The following is a 16,929-nucleotide window of genomic DNA, read 5'->3' as shown; positions in this document are numbered from 1 at the left end:
CTACCCGGCCCTGCACCGCGAGAGGGAGGGACGCCCAAAAGGTCATGCTCCCCTTCAGAGCCCTAATACAGCGTCCTATATTTCCTTCTAGCATATCTGTAGCCTCATGATATATGCGGACCCCTAAATAAGTAAAGCAAGTTCCTTCCCAGACGACATCTACTGTTAGAGGTGGATGGGGTATATTTGTCCGCAGCGGAAAACACATGTCTTATTCCAATTTACCTTAAGGCCCGATAGTCTTCCAAAACTCGACAGCATTGCAACTGCACCCTCCAGCGCCATTCCTGTATCTTCCAGGTACAGCAACGAATCGTCCGCATACAATGAAATATGATGAAACTCCTCACCATTTCCGATCCCATTGTACATCGCCCCTAAACGCGCCTGGGCCGCTAGTGGTTCCATCGCTAACGCAAATAACAGAGGAGATGGCGAGCATCCCTGCCTGTCCCCCTACGCACCGGGTAGTCGGAGGATATCACAGGACCCAGTCTTACCCTAGCCGTCGCGAAAGAGTAGAGAACCTTCGTCCAGTGCCCGAATCTTTCACCTAAGCCAAACTTCTCCAGTACTTTATCAAGGTACACCCATTCTAGGATATCGAAAGCTTTCTCAATATCAACAGAAAACACTGCTGGCTTTTGGTCTGGCTCCAGGTGGCTCTCCAATATTCGGATTAGACTACGGATATTTATCGAGGTGTTCCTAGTGGGAATGAACCCGGCTTGATCTGTGTGAATTAGTGTGGTCATGTGCGGCAACAGTCTAGTGGCCAAAATGCAACTTAAATTTTTGTAGTCCACCGTCAGCATGGACAGCGGCCTATATGATGTGACGTCAGTAGCCTCCCTACCAGGCTTCAGCAACTGGACCACAAGCACCTCCCTCATCGATTTAGGCAGACGCCCCAGCTCCAAGGCTTCAGAGTATACCCCGAACAGCCTAGGTGCCAAAACATTGCTATATTTTGCATAGAATTTGATTGGTAGGCCATCAACCCCCGGCGTCTTGTTCCTAGCCATCTGCTTGATGGCCACCCTAATCTCCGACACCGTGATGTCACCGCCCAATTCCTTCGCTGTGTCCTCATCTAGCATCGGGAGTTGAACGCCAAAATGAAATATTAAATTTATCAATGTGTATATATATATATATATATATATATATATATATATATATATATAGTGTGCGGTTGCTCAATGTGTGGAAACCACAACGCTTTTGCTCCATTGGTGTGTGTGGGGGAAGCTGGGTTTTCTTAACCCCTGTCACTCTCCTCATCTCTGCCCCCTGCAGCCTGTCTCTCTCACCTCAGTGGCCCTGGCACACCTCCGGCACGCTCCCTCACTAGCACGTCCTTTCACTCATATTTTTTCACCTCTTTCTCCCTCTTTGTTTATTCCCCCTTTCTTTCCTCCCTCCTTTCCCTCTTTCTTGGTCCTCTCGCTTCACATCACGCTTTCCATCACGCCAACCAAATAACTTTTGTTACTTAAGTGTTTTCTTCCCATTTTGTTTCATGTCATGCTTGCTCCTCCCGCCCACCTTTCTATGTCTTGCCTTCTCTCACCCATGTTCTCTTTCCTCCTTCCTTTTGTGGGTCTTCCTAGGCCTGTCTCTCCTTTCTTTGTCTTTTTTTCCGCTTTTCGTTTTTTTTCTTTTTTCTTTCTTTAATCCCCTACCTATTGAGTCAAAGTTACCCTTTTTTGCTGTCATTGTATTGTGATTGCCGTTCTTGGGTCAATCCTTGTTACACCCACTTTGGCAGCAATTGCTCTATTATAAGATCCCAAAGATGAGACCTATTGGCTATGGCTGCCAATGCTTGTTTAGGGCTCGCCTGCTGATGCGCTTGCGCATAGCTGGGGAGCTATATTGTGGCTTAACTAGAGCCTATCCATCTCAGCGATTTGTTGCTGTGCCCGAGAAAAACAAGCTCAATGCGCAAGCGCATTGGCAAAAAGCGCGTGCACATCAAAGCCACCACCACATCAAAGCCTCCCTCCAACATCAAAGGCTGCTCCTGCCGTGACTCACATTTCTCCTCCCCTTTCACTGCCCAGGCCGGCCGCACTTTCACTTTACACGGCCCCAAGGCCGTGGCTCGCGTTTATTTTAACATGGCAGCTTTTCCTTTTCTGGTTGAATGTCTTCTAGCTTTCCCTCACCCTATTCTCGTCACCCTTACTCACTTCTCTTTGTACCCATTCCGGGAGTGACCTTTGTTTCTGTCAAAAAAAACTGCTTCGTGTGTGAAGCTTTGTAATCTCACTATTGGCAAGCCGCTTGTAAATGCATTTCTCTCCCAGATGCATTTCTCTCTCGGCTCAAGCTCTACCTATCCCATACCGATTTTCTCCCCACTTCCTCCAAGTACAGATTCCTTCCCTCTGTAAGTATAGTTCTCGCAGATCACCTTGCCAGTCGTAATTGTTTTCATTGCGCATTTAAGGATATATTTTCTTTTTTTCCTGTGGACATTGTCTGACCAGCAGTGCCTAGCAATGCAGCGCTGACATCTCGAGGAAGAGGCGGCTGCATATGAAGAGTGCCCATGTTTGTTTGACATTTTCATCTTTCCTCGAATGCAGGCTCAGGCGGAGGTGTGCTAAGAAACTCAAAACTGCTCCGGTAGTCTGGGTAGTTCCGCTGCCAGTTTACTCTCTTGTTTCATGAAAAACTTAGTTTTTTGCTTTGTACCCATTCCCGGAGTGACTTTTGTTTCTGTCAAACTCCTCGGCTCTGCTTCGTGTGAAGCTTTGTAATCTCACTATTGGCAAGCCGCTTGTAGATGCATTTCTCTCCTGGCTCAAGCTCTACCTATCCCCTACCGATTTTATCCCAACTTCCTCCAAGTACAGATTCCTTCCCTCTGTAACGATGCACCCACCACACAGCTCCACCGATGCACCCACCACACAGCTCCACAGATGCAGCCACCACACAGCTCCATCGACACAGCTCCACCGATGCAGCTCCACCGATGCACCCACCACACAGCTCCACCGATGCACCCACCACACAGCTCCACCGAGGCACCCACCATACAGCTCCACCGAGGCACCAACCACAGAGCTCCACCGAGGCACCCACCACACAGCTCCGCCAATGCACCCACCACACAGCTCCGCCGATGCACCCACCACACAGCTCCACAGATGCACCCACCACCCAGCTCCACCGATGCACCCACCACACAGCTCCACTGATGCACCCACCACCCAGCTCCACCAATGCACCCACCACCCAGCTCCACCAATGCACCCACCACCCAGCTCCACTGATGCACCCACCACCCAGCTCCACCGATGCACCCACCACACAGCTCCACTGATGCACCCACCACACAGCTCCACTGATGCACCCACCACACAGCTCCACAGATGCACCCTCCACACAGCTCCACCGATGCACTCACCACACAGCTCCACCGAACGACCCACCACACAGCTCCACCAACACAGCTCCACCGATGCACCCACCACCCAGCTCCACCGATGCACCCACCACCCAGCTCCACCGATGCACCCACCACACAGCTCCACCGATGCACCCACCACACGGCTCCACCGAGGCATCCACCACACGGCTCCACCGAGGCATCCACCACACGGCTCCAAAGATGCACCCACCACCCAGCTCCACCGATGCACCCACCACCCAGCTCCACCTATGCACCCACCACCCAGCTCCACCGATGCACCCACCACCCAGCTCCACCGATGCACCCACCACACAGCTCCACTGATGCACCCACCACCCAGCTCCACCGATGCACCCACCACACAGCTCCGCCGAGGCACCCACCACACAGCTCCGCCAAGGCACCCACCACACAGCTCCACCGATGCACCCACCACACAGCTCCACCGATGCTCCAACTAAGCTCCACCAATGCACCCACCACACAGCTCCACCAATGCACCCACTAAGCTCCACCGATGCACACACCACTCAGCGCAACCACAGCATCACTCAGCGCAACCACAGCGTCACTCAGCACTACCACAGCATCACTCAGCACTACCACAGCATCACTCAGCACTACCACAGCATCACTCAGCACTACCACAGCATCACTCAGCACTACCACAGCATCACTCAGCGCAACCACAGCATCACTCAGCGTAACCACAGCATCACTGGTTCAAATATGTTCTTTCAATGTTTCAAGCTGTTTTCAAGCTTTCATGCTTTATTACAAATCACAAAAAGATGTTAAAATTTCACCTCTGTTCTTGGATTTTCTTCACAATAAAAAACACTGAACATAATCTTCACAAAAGTTATTTACAAAAGTGTAAGCTATTGCCATTACAAATTAAATAAATTATTTAAGTATTACTTATTTAAAAAAATGAAAAGCCATTGTTATTTGTAATATCAATACATCTAAGTCACGTAAATACAAAACATGTTGCATTACAAATGCTATAGGTGTTTGCGAAAGTTATAACTATTGGCATTGTAAATGACAAAGCTATTAATTTAGCTATTTCAAAAAATAACACATAAATTAAAAAAAATTCATTCATAAGACCAATAGCTCAAACTTTACTAATGCGAGCCCTATTTCATTTCCAATGCTTGTTTTAAATGGTGGCTCGATTTATCAAGTCTAATGTGCAGAGGAAAGCTGTTAAATATTCCGGACAGCTAGTTAGAGAAGGATTGTCTCTTTACTATTTTCTGTTTATTTTAATGCATTTTTTATATTTAATCTCGCAGAGTTCTGGCTTGTTGTATTGTATTTACCCCAGAGATGTTCAGTTTTTCTATAAAGTGCAACCGGGTACACTTTAACACTTCTTTTTCTTTCACGATCGAACGGCTTTGAACATTATTTGTGCTTGGAGAGACAGCCAGTGTAGATCCACATGGGCTAGAGTCAGGTGATTGTTTTTAGGGCTCGGGCCTCCGTGTCACCACGAAGTGGTGGGCGGAGTTTCCGAGCTCTTCTGTATTTAGAAAAAAAAAATGCAGAAAGGGCTCCGGCTGGCACATTCCTTATTTTTTTATGGCATCTGCCTAGTGATTCGTCTTCGCTGTGGTGTGTATTTAGTAGCGTTGACGTGATAGGCTGTAAGTAATTTACGCGTGCCCGATGTGGCATATTCTGTGCGCGAACGAGCACGGCAGAGTGATTAATCTTAATTAGGAGCTGTCAGAGTGCCCGTGTAATGCAATCCAGATGGTTAAGAGAGGTGTCCTGCTTGAACTTTTCACACACTGACTCCTTCTCAGTTCTTATCTCTCGCTGTGTGATTCACTGCTGTGTGAAGTGGAGGGGGCAGCCGGGCAGAGCGTGTGCCTAAGGCTCGGAGATTTCTGGACTCGATGTCTGGCGCGGGGATGCTTATCTATGCCCCTGCGGAATGTGCTCGAAGCAGGAAACAATCACCATCAACGCATCAGCCTCCCACCTCGATAACACACACAAAATATTCTAGAAATTGTATAGCCAGTAACTAACTTTTTAGGACTGCCATTACCCAAGACCTACTGATTTGAACAAACATTTTATGTTTAATACACTTACTAACAGGAGTTTTTAAAGAGCCCTCTTCATGCATTACCCCGTTATTGTGTCATTCACGTTTCTTCCCGCCCACTACATATGACTTTGCAGAAATTGACCCACTAAAGCCGATGATAATGCATATCTATAGGCTAGCGATGACAGCGCATATCTACAGGATAACAATGACAGTGCATATCTACAGGCTAGTGAAGCCAATGCATATCTACAGGCTAGTGAAGCCATAGCAATGACAGTGCATATCTACAGGCTAGCGATGACAGTGCATATCTACAGGCTAGCGATGACGGTGCATATCTACAGGCTAGTGAAGCCAATGCATATCTACAGGCTAGTGAAGCCAATGCATATCTACAGGCTAGCGATGACAGTGCATATCTACAGGCTAGCGATGATAATGCATATCTACAGGCTAGCGACGACAGCGCATATCTACAGGATAGCGATGACAGCGCATATCTACAGGCTAGCGATGACAGAGCATATCTACAGGCTAGCGATGACAGAGCATATCTACAGGCTAGCGATGACAGAGCATATCTACAGGCTAGTGATGACAGAGCATATCTACAGGCTAGCGATGACAGTGCATATCTACAGGCTAGCGATGACAGTGCATATCTACAGGCTTGTGATGACGATGCATATCTACAGGCTAGTGAAGCCAATGCATATCTATAGGCTAGCGATGACAGCGCATATCTACAGGATAACAATGACAGTGCATATCTACAGGCTAGTGAAGCCAATGCATATCTACAGGCTAGTGAAGCCATAGCAATGACAGTGCATATCTACAGGCTAGCGATGACAGTGCATATCTACAGGCTTGCGATGACGATGCATATCTACAGGCTAGTGAAGCCAATGCATATCTATAGGCTAGCGATGACAGCGCATATCTACAGGATAACAATGACAGTGCATATCTACAGGCTAGTGAAGCCAATGCATATCTACAGGCTAGTGAAGCCATAGCAATGACAGTGCATATCTACAGGCTAGCGATGACAGTGCATATCTACAGGCTAGCGATGACGGTGCATATCTACAGGCTAGTGAAGCCAATGCATATCTACAGGCTAGTGAAGCCAATGCATATCTACAGGCTAGCGATGATAATGCATATCTACAGGCTAGCGACGACAGCGCATATCTACAGGATAGCAATGACAGCGCATATCTACAGGCTAGCGATGACAGAGCATATCTACAGGCTAGCGATGACAGAGCATATCTACAGGCTAGCGATGACAGAGCATCTAGTGATGACAGTGCATATCTACAGGCTAGTGATGACCGAGCATATCTACAGGCTAGCGATGACAGTGCATATCTACAGGCTAGCGATGACAGTGCATATCTACAGGCTTGCGATGACGATGCATATCTACAGGCTAGCGATGACAGTGCATATGTACAGGCTAGTGAAGCCAATGCATATCTACAGGCTAGCGATGACAGTGCATATCTACAGGCTAGCGATGACAGAGCATATCTACAGGCTAGCGATGACCGTGCATATCTACAGGCTAGCGATGATAATGCATATCTACAGGCTAGCGATGACAGCGCATATCTACAGGATAGCAATGACAGCGCATATCTACAGGCTAGCGATGACCGTGCATATCTACAGGCTAGTGAAGCCAATGCATATCTACAGGCTAGCGATGACAGTGCATATCTACAGGCTAGCGATGACAGAGCATATCTACAGGCTAGCGATGACGGTGCATATCTACAGGCTAGCGATGACGGTGCATATCTACAGGCTAGTGAAGCCAATGCATATCTACAGGCTAGTGAAGCCATAGCAATGACAGTGCATATCTACAGGCTAGCGATGACAGAGCATATCTACAGGCTAGCGATGACAGCGCATATCTAAAGGCTAGCGATGACGGTGCATATCTACAGGCTAGCGATGACAGTGCATATCTACAGGCTAGCGATGACAGTGCATATCTACAGGCTAGCGATGACATTGCATATCTACAGGCTAGCAATGACAGTGCATATCTACAGGCTAGTGAAGCCAATGCATATCTACAGGCTAGTGAAGCCATAGCAATGACAGTGCATATCTACAGGCTAGCGATGACAGTGCATATCTACAGGCTAGTGAAGCCAATGCATATCTACAGGCTAGTGAAGCCAATGCATATCTACAGGCTAGCGATGACAGTGCATATCTACAGGCTAGCGATGATAATGCATATCTACAGGCTAGCGACGGCAGCGCATATCTACAGGATAGCAATGACAGCGCATATCTACAGGCTAGTGAAGCCAATGCATATCTACAGGCTAGCGATGATAATGCATATCTACAGGCTAGTGAAGCCAATGCATATCTACAGGCTAGCGATGACAGTGCATATCTACAGGCTAGTGAAGCCAATGAATATCTACAGGCTTGCGATGACAGTGCATATCTACAGGCTAGCGATGACAGTGCATATCTACAGGCTAGCGATGACAGAGCATATCTACAGGCTAACGATGACAGTGCATATCTACAGGCGAGCGATGACGGTGCATATCTACAGGCTAGCGATGACAGTGCATATCTACAGGCTAGCGATGACAGTGCATATCTACAGGCTAGCGATGACAGTGCATATCTACAGGCTAGCGATGACAGTGCATATCTACAGGCTAGCGATGACAGCGCATATCTACAGGCTAGCGATGACAGTGCATATCTACAGGCTAGCGATGACAGAGCATATCTACAGGCTAGCGATGACAGTGCATATCTACAGGCTAGCGATGACAGTGCATATCTACAGGCTAGCGATGATAATGCATATCTACAGGCTAGCGATGACAGCGCATATCTACAGGATAGCAATGACAGCGCATATCTACAGGCTAGCGATGACAGCGCATATCTACAGGCTAGCGATGACAGTGCATATCTACAGGCTAGCGATGACAGTGCATATCTACAGGCTAGCGATGACGGTGCATATCTACAGGCTAGCGATGACGGTGCATATCTACAGGCTAGTGAAGCCAATGCATATCTACAGGCTAGTGAAGCCAATGCATATCTACAGGCTAGCGATGACAGTGCATATCTACAGGCTAGGGATGACAGTGCATATCTACAGGCTAGCGATGATAATGCATATCTACAGGCTAGCGACGACAGCGCATATCTACAGGCTAGCGACGACAGCGCATATCTACAGGCTAGCGACGACAGCGCATATCTACAGGCTAGCGACGACAGCGCATATCTACAGGATAGCAATGACCGCGCATATCTACAGGCTAGCGATGACAGAGCATATTTACAGGCTAGCGATGACAGTGCATATCTACAGGCTTGTGAAGCCAATGCATATCTACAGGCTAGCGATGACAGAGCATATCTACAGGCTAGTGAAGCCAATGCATATCTACAGGCTTGCGATGACAGTGCATATCTACAGGCTAGCGATGACCGTGCATATCTACAGGCTAGCGATGACAGTGCATATCTACAGGCTAGTGATGACAGTGCATATCTACAGGCTAGCGATGACAGTGCATATCTACAGGCTAGCGACGACAGCGCATATCTACAGGATAGCAATGGCAGCGCATATCTACAGGCTAGCGATGACAGAGCATATCTACAGGCTAGCGATGACAGTGCATATCTACAGGCTAGTGAAGCCAATGCATATCTACAGGCTAGCGATGACAGTGCATATCTACAGGCTAGCGATGACAGAGCATATCTACAGGCTAGCGATGACAGAGCATATCTACAGGCTAGCGATGACAGTGCATATCTACAGGATAGCAATGACAGCGCATATCTACAGGCTAGTGAAGCCAATGCATATCTACAGGCTAGTGAAGCTAGTGAAGCCAGTGCATATCTACAGGCTAGTGAAGCCAATGCATATCTACAGGCTAGCGATGACAGTGCATATCTACAGGCTAGCGATGACAGTGCATATCTAGAGGCTAGCGATGATAATGCATATCTTCAGGCTAGCGATGACAGTGCATATCTACAGGCTAGCGATGACGGTGCATATCTACAGGCTAGTGAAGCCAATGCATATCTACAGGCTAGCGATGACAGTGCATATCTACAGGCTAGCAATGACAGTGCATACACTCACAAGTAGACCACAGCCAGCTGAGGTGCAATCTTCTCCCACTCACAAGAACGACATCACAGGCAGCAGCAGTGCAAGCTTCTTACACTCACAAGGAGACCACAGGCAGCAGAGGTGCAAGCTTCTCACACGAAGGACATCACAGGCAAGTGGTGCAATATTCGCACACTCACAAGGAGATCACTGGCAGTACACACCACATGAACACACTCCATAACACATCGCAACAATACATTGGCATTTACAATGCCATTAGCTCAAACTCAAATAAATCCGAGCCCGATTGCATTTCTAATGCTTGTTCTATCCTTCTGTTTTAGTGACCGTGTGCTAAGAGGCTCTTCGGAAGCAGATTACCTACAACTGCTTGTCAGTATCATTAACAGTGTTAGTCAGCTTGCATCGCTGCACCACTTTTGATGACTACGTGATAGTCATAGGCCAATCTTTTCGGTCAGTCATTGGCTCAGGGCAGTCTGTTTATTTGTTAGACGTACTCCATGGTGCTATGTTTACTAGCAAAACATTTCGTACTGAAAAGGTTTCAATCAAACAAGTGAAAGTGGGCTCTCCTACTCCTTCCTTACAACCTGCCTCAGGACGTTTTGTCATTCTGTCGATGCACATCAGTTATTGTCAGACCGTGATGGTGGAAAAGGGCAGAATATTTTGGTGCAGAGGAAAGAAAGCGTGCATCAAAAGATACATTTCTAATGAATTTAAAGTGTGGGTGCTATCAGCAGCAACACAACATGACCGTCAAACCTGTATACTACTCAGAAGGATACAGACAGGTGTAATTGTGCTTCCTCCATTGGCGCCTGACTATACCAGAAAGCAATATGCAGATATACAGAACAAAGCACATTAAGGATCATTTGATGATTTGTCGCCCAGCGTCATTTATTTAATAATACAAAATCCTTTCAACCCATCTTGCCAACGCACCCTCTAATTCTAAAAACCCACTATTGTTGACTCTACTAATCATTTTGGCTTCTTTGTAGTGTAAATGCTTTTACAAAAGCATCTATAGCTTAGTAAAAAGGCATGGAGGCAATAGTCCAGGTTTATCGCTCTCTTTATGTCTGTTTCCTCTTGATCACACTCACTAATGCAGTCTCAATGAGTGCTGCATGTTTAGCAGCCCTGCACGCTTGTTTCAAATACACCGAACCCAAGTAGCCAGCAACAGTTCATGATTGGTCACACACAAAGTATTTCCAGTATGTGTAGTAGTAGTAGTGTCAGATTCCAGCACTGGTTTTGCATATGTGTCTGTATATGTTGGTGTGGTTTTGTGAACATGTATGCTGCTTTACATTGATGTGACTGATCACGTGTTGGTGTGTTGAGTGCCCCAAGTTTGGCATGCGACCACAAAAAAGACACAGCAATTTCAATATAGTATATGTAAGGCATGTGAGGAAGAATTCTCTATTCTAACTTAGACCACATTTTATTTGTTCATACTTGATACTGCTTTTGAGAAACATCAGACCTCAGAAATCGAGAGCCCCAGGCCTCATTTTACACTCCCTCGGCCTAAATAGAATATGTCAAAGTGATCAAATTCGGTTATTATATTGATCAGTCCCTATAATTCCTCAGTCTCAAATGGTCAGTTTCCTAGTGGTACATAAACCAAAAATAGTATTACTCTCTCAAACTATGGGTACTGATGGGTGCTGACTACACATGAGAAATGTTTTGCCGCTAGCTTGTGTAGGGCGACAAGGAAGTCCCTAAGATATTTGCCTAGGAGGAAGCAAATGCAAGTGAAGTAGCCAAGCAGTTCTGTCCCTGTGAACAAAGCACAGACAGCTTCTTAAACATATATACGCTCATGGTCAGGGACTGCTCAGGTTTTACATAAAAAAAAGAGTGTCTGATGTCAAGGATGGCCTTTGAAGTGTTGATGTGAGTTCAGTGCTGATGCAAAGGGCGAAGGGGCAAAAGGGTTTGGGCTAAACCTTACCATACAGACGCAAGCCTCTCAACTGACCCATCTCAAAGAACTAGTTTGTACCTAGATGGTATAATCTGGTGTTATATAATGTCCACTGTGGCGCCTACTGGTATATAAGTTTTAGATTATTTATGCAGATTGAATTGTTGAACCAAAGGTCTTCAGTCACGATAATAGATCAGCAGTTATAGCCTTTTCTTTCTATGCACATGTTCTTTCCGTCTCGCCCCCATCCTAAAGGCACTATCGGCAGTGAGCTAGGTGTCTGTGATCCCCTAGTGGAGTCGCCTGAACTGATTTAATAGTAAACTGGTTTAGTAAAAAAAAGTACACAGTATCTGCATGTCTCCTGAACTAGACCGTTCCTAGAGGAGCAGGGTCAAGACTAATTTGCATAAGGCTGAGTCCTTACTGAGATGGCACGATGTGCAAAATAACGAAGGACTCGGATGCGGACTAAATTATTGCCAGTGGATGAGATTAATTCAAGCATTTCACTCATCACCTTCTACTTAAGTGCAATGACCTAAGTATGACGGGTATGATCTGACGTTGGTCCAATGCTCACTGTGCCTCTGGAACCAAGCTACAAATGACTTGGCGAAACAGGTCTTAGTTTGCTTCTGTTCTGGATCAGGGAGGACCTGGCCTGGCAGTTTGGGCCGGATGTTCCCACGATGAGCAGGGGTAAGACTGAATTGTATATGGCTGGATCCAAACTGAGTTTGCAGTGTGTGCAAAATGACGATGGACTGGGATGTGGCCCGCTTAATTATCAGTGGTTGTGATTTATTCAACCATTCCACCTTCACCTTTTTGAATACTTCAGTGCCACTCCCGAACCATGGCACTATGTTGGTACAAGAGGCGCAGGCCAAAGTGATGTGGATAAGCCTCAATCCATTCGGTTCGTGTCTGGCACTACTCTGTGGTGTTGAAATAGGATATGACCAATGGGGATCCCACCTGTAACAGGGATCCCAAACGTGCATACCTCCAGGCACGCCTTTACCATATGGTTGGTGGAAAATTGGGAGAGGTGAGGTGATGATGAGAAGCAGCAAGGATGGTGTAGTAGATGGCACATTAGTAGCAAAGGTGCATTGCTGTTGCTGATGAGCAGTGGACCGCACCAAAAAGATATGTTTGGCCAAGTCTGAGTCGAGCCATTCTTTTTTCGATGGTGATGAGTCTTCTTACCTGAACTAACACTTTACATGTGTCAACCATCTCCTCTACTAACATATTGTTACACACCGAAGAAAGTATCTTGAAAGAGGACCAGAGTGGGATCAACTCCCCCTACCTGTGTGAGGTGATGGTCCAGCAATTGCTTGATTGCAAAGCAACTGTTTGTTATATGGCATTATTACACTTTATGGAGACTTCGTTCCTCATACACAGCAGTGGAAGCACTCCTTTGCTGCTCTTGCTGATTCATCATGTAAGAATATATAACTATTTAAAGAAACCTTTATCTTACGAGCGATAGTAGATGGAATGGCAATATTTGTCATGCATTATTTACCGTTTCTAAATAGGTACTTTGTGTTCTTCTTCTGAATAGTCCTTTGGTGACCGAACAGCAAATTAATGGTTGCTTCTTGCTGGTAGTGGAAAACAAGCAACCGGGAATAATTGGAGCCCTGGATAGTAGGAGCTGGAAAATGAAACCTGTATTTTAGGCAAAGTAGAGTGGGTTTGTCCGGAAGTACATGCAAAAATGAATACCTGCAGTTAAAAATCTTCCATATTTGAGGGCTTGAGGACAACATATTTGAACAGTTTAGGAGGGTTCATTGGATACCATTAAAACACAAACACATTTATTCTAGACCAACATCTATAAATGTAAATGTTTTGTTTCAATTTCTGGTTTGTGGAGCTTTAACTCAGATCACTGGACCAAATTTCAGTGGTGGAACTGTGGATAGACTCTTCTCAACTTTAAATTTTTTGTCGATTTTGTTTTTGTTGAGCTGCAGTATTATTACTAGAACCAGTAGAACTACGCACTTACCTTAAAGAGAGGATGCCAAAACCTTATTCTCCACGAATTCTAATCTAACGTAACTAGTTTTGAGCTGGGGTGTGAAGGTTATAAAAAATCCCTCTCTTTAGCTCAACTAAATTAACAGAAAATATAGTTACACAGTAAAATAGCTTGCATTAGGGCCACCTTAAGAATATTAAGAATATTTAATGGGGCTGTTTTCCATTCCCATTATGCTCCTGAGTGTATTATGGCTGTCACTGCGTGCACTGAAGGTCATCGACATTGTATGCTCCAAGCTGTAAGTGTGCATATTCTGTGTGGACAGTAAATGATGGGCAGGAAGTCTATGGGCGGTAACTCCTGAAGAGGTAGGCTTTGGACAACAACTGATTGACAAGCAATTTCATTTGGGACTTGTGCATAATATGGATGCCCTTCACCAATTCATTTACATTTATGTCTTGGATAAATGTCTTGGAACTGTGCATTTTTCCTATGCACAGTTCTGTGCTAATTTTAGAGATGCCAACTGTGCTTTATGTTGTATGGTAATTGATATTGAAAAACTTGTCACCCTCATCCTTCGAAAAAGTTTGCACAAGCTTTCTCAAATGCACTTTACCTCCCTTCTGTGCTTTTGATTTCCTCTTGTTGTTGTTTTTCAGTCTACCTGTGTTACTGTGAGTTTGGGGAGAGAGAAAGCCTTGTTGCTGTACTAGGAAAAAAAATGTTGATTTTACTCATGTTTGTTAAGGATTGAATGTTTCCCAATGACTTGTGCTCCTTTTCATTGCATAACTGCACTACTGACTAGAGCTGTGATCTGCTGTTGGAAGGTTTTAATAGGAAAAAGTGGCATTCCCTGTTGAATGCCAATACGAAGTGATAATGATTCTGCACATTGGTGGCTCTAAAATGTCGTTGATGAATTGGTCAGTGAAATAAATGACTTGTAAACAACTAAAATTTCTCCCTACTCATTACCCAACTACTCCTTCCATTTCCTAATATTTTATCGGTGCACACCATTTTCCATGCTGATTTGAGAATTAAACAGTTGTATGTTTTTTTTACTAACGTAATGAATGAAATATAATTGATAGATCGTACTGAATTGTTATTTGATCTTTTTCAGTGCCACCATGGCTGCCCAAGTGACTCTCGAGGACGCATTGTCCAACGTGGACCTTTTGGAGGAATTGCCGTTACCTGATCAGCAACCATGCATTGAACCACCACCATCATCCCTCCTTTACCAGGTGTGTTTTACGCATCAGTTTGTGTCTACCATCTAGTGTTTGGAGTTTTGGTCCACAGGATGTATGACGTTACAACGCATACAATCACAACGACCTACCATTACAACGAAACTATTACAATGCTACATCCATTACAACGCATGCTATTACAACGCATGCCATTACATCCCAGATGCTATTACAACGCATACCATTACAACGTAAGTATGGGTAAGTATTTAATTTGATTTTATTTATATTAATTAAATATTAATATTATTTTTTAAATAATTTAATAACATTTTATTAATAATCTAAATTTTAATTAAGGGGTTAAAATTACAATTCTAACTCCAGGGGGTGTAATAGTAGTGTAATTGTTGGATAGTGTAGGGGTTAAAATTACTATTCTAACTCCATGGGGGTGTAATTGTAGGGTAGGTGTTGGATAGTGTAGGGGTTAAAATTACTATTCTAACTCCACTGGGGTGTAATAGTAGGGTAAGTGTTGGATAGTGTAGGGGTTAAAATTACTATTCTGACTCCATTGGGTGTAATTGTAGGGTAGGTGTTGGATAGTGTAGGGGTTAAAATTACTATTCTAACTCCAGGGGGGTGTAATAGTAGGGTTAAGTATTGGATAGTGTAGCGGTTAAAATTACTATTCTAACTCCAGGGGGGTGTAATAGTAGGGTAAGTGTTGGATAGTGTAGGGGTTACAATTACTATTCTAACTCCAGGGGGGGTGTAATAGTCGGGTAAGTGTTGGATAGTGTAGGTGTTAAAATTACTAAATTAAAATTATTTTAATTAAGATTTTTATTTTTTTCGAATAATTAATAATTTTAAATATTAATTTAAAATGAAATCATTAATATTAATTTAATTAATTAAAATAAAATAAAATAATTAATATTAATTAATTAAAATACTTACCCATACTTACGTTGTAATGGTATGCGTTGTAATAGCATCTGGGATGTAATGGTATGCGTTGTAATAGCATGCGTTGTAATGGATGTAGCGTTGTAATGGTAGGTCGTTGTAATAGTTGCGTTGTGATGGGTGTTTCCCGGTCCACATGACAGATGCTCTGGTAATAGAAGCACTATATGTGCTGTTTGCCAGAACCTTCAGTCTGTCTTTTCAGAGTGTAGTTTCAGGAACGTCTTTCAGGTAAGGGGAGCGTGTGAGAGTCATGCTTGTATAGGGTGTAGGGGAGGAACCTTCGAAGTTTAGTAAGACATTTCAGTGTACTAGTATTCACATAATGGCTGCCCTGCACTGATGATCACATGGCGACATCTAGGAATTATTATTTTTTAACTTGGAAAAAAAGGATTCCAAGATGGTTTCTGCTCCTTTGCGCCGGCCTTCAGGGGGGGAAAGCATTGGCAAAGACAGTAGCTTTCAGAGACGAGGCCCATTTGCTTGGCTACTTCTTGTTTCTTCAGTGGGGAAAGGTTTGTTGTGTCCCTTGTCGCTGTGCATATTGCATTTTTGCTGTGAGTTACTATAATCTACTCCCAGAGGTCAGTTATTTAAAAGTAGATAATTTTGAAGCACTGGTTTATACTAACTTCTACATTGCATTAAGCAATGCAATTCAATGCAGATGTACATTTTTTGGGAGAATTTTTAACTTTGGTGTATAATGCCTCTTTCCACAGCCTAACTTCAACACTAATTTTGAAGACCGAAATGCCTTTGTCACCGGCATTGCACGATATATTGAGCAAGCTACTGTTCATTCCGGAATGGTAATTACATTTAAATTAATTGATGTTATTTTGTCTATTCGCTTTACCAAGTGATTGCCAAATGTTTATTTATATATGACACGTAATAGCAGGAAAAAGTGTAAATGGTGAAACAAAGGATGAATGCCCAATCTATAGACCCAAAACAAGAGTAGGCAAAGATGAGGGAATGTATTGTCATTTGTATAGTGCACTGAATGCTCCGCCATTAAAATACCAATTGGAAAAATGAGTTTGCTTAGATTTATAGGATGTACGTTGCGACTATCAAACTATACATGCAATTCTAAGCACTGGGCC

The 16,929-nt window shown here is 44.4% G+C and overlaps 1 protein-coding gene across 2 annotated transcripts in view; it reads left to right on the top strand.

Annotated features, from left to right (window-relative positions):
- The window catches only part of LOC147697124 (cytoplasmic FMR1-interacting protein 1), a 533,654-nt gene that overhangs the window by 54,939 nt on the left and 461,786 nt on the right, over positions 1–16,929 (top strand). For both annotated transcript variants that reach the window (XM_086934191.1, XM_086934192.1), the window contains exons 2-3: positions 14,767–14,890; positions 16,540–16,629. In XM_086934191.1, the coding sequence (XP_086790317.1) occupies positions 14,774–14,890; positions 16,540–16,629 (207 nt within the window). In that variant the 5' untranslated portion in view covers positions 14,767–14,773. The remainder of the gene's footprint in view (positions 1–14,766; positions 14,891–16,539; positions 16,630–16,929) is intronic.

This window comes from Lissotriton vulgaris, chromosome 8, assembly GCF_964263255.1.
Source record: "Lissotriton vulgaris chromosome 8, aLisVul1.2, whole genome shotgun sequence".
NCBI classification, from domain to species: Eukaryota; Metazoa; Chordata; class Amphibia; order Caudata; family Salamandridae; genus Lissotriton; species Lissotriton vulgaris.
This window is presented reverse-complemented; position numbering and strand designations above follow the sequence as displayed.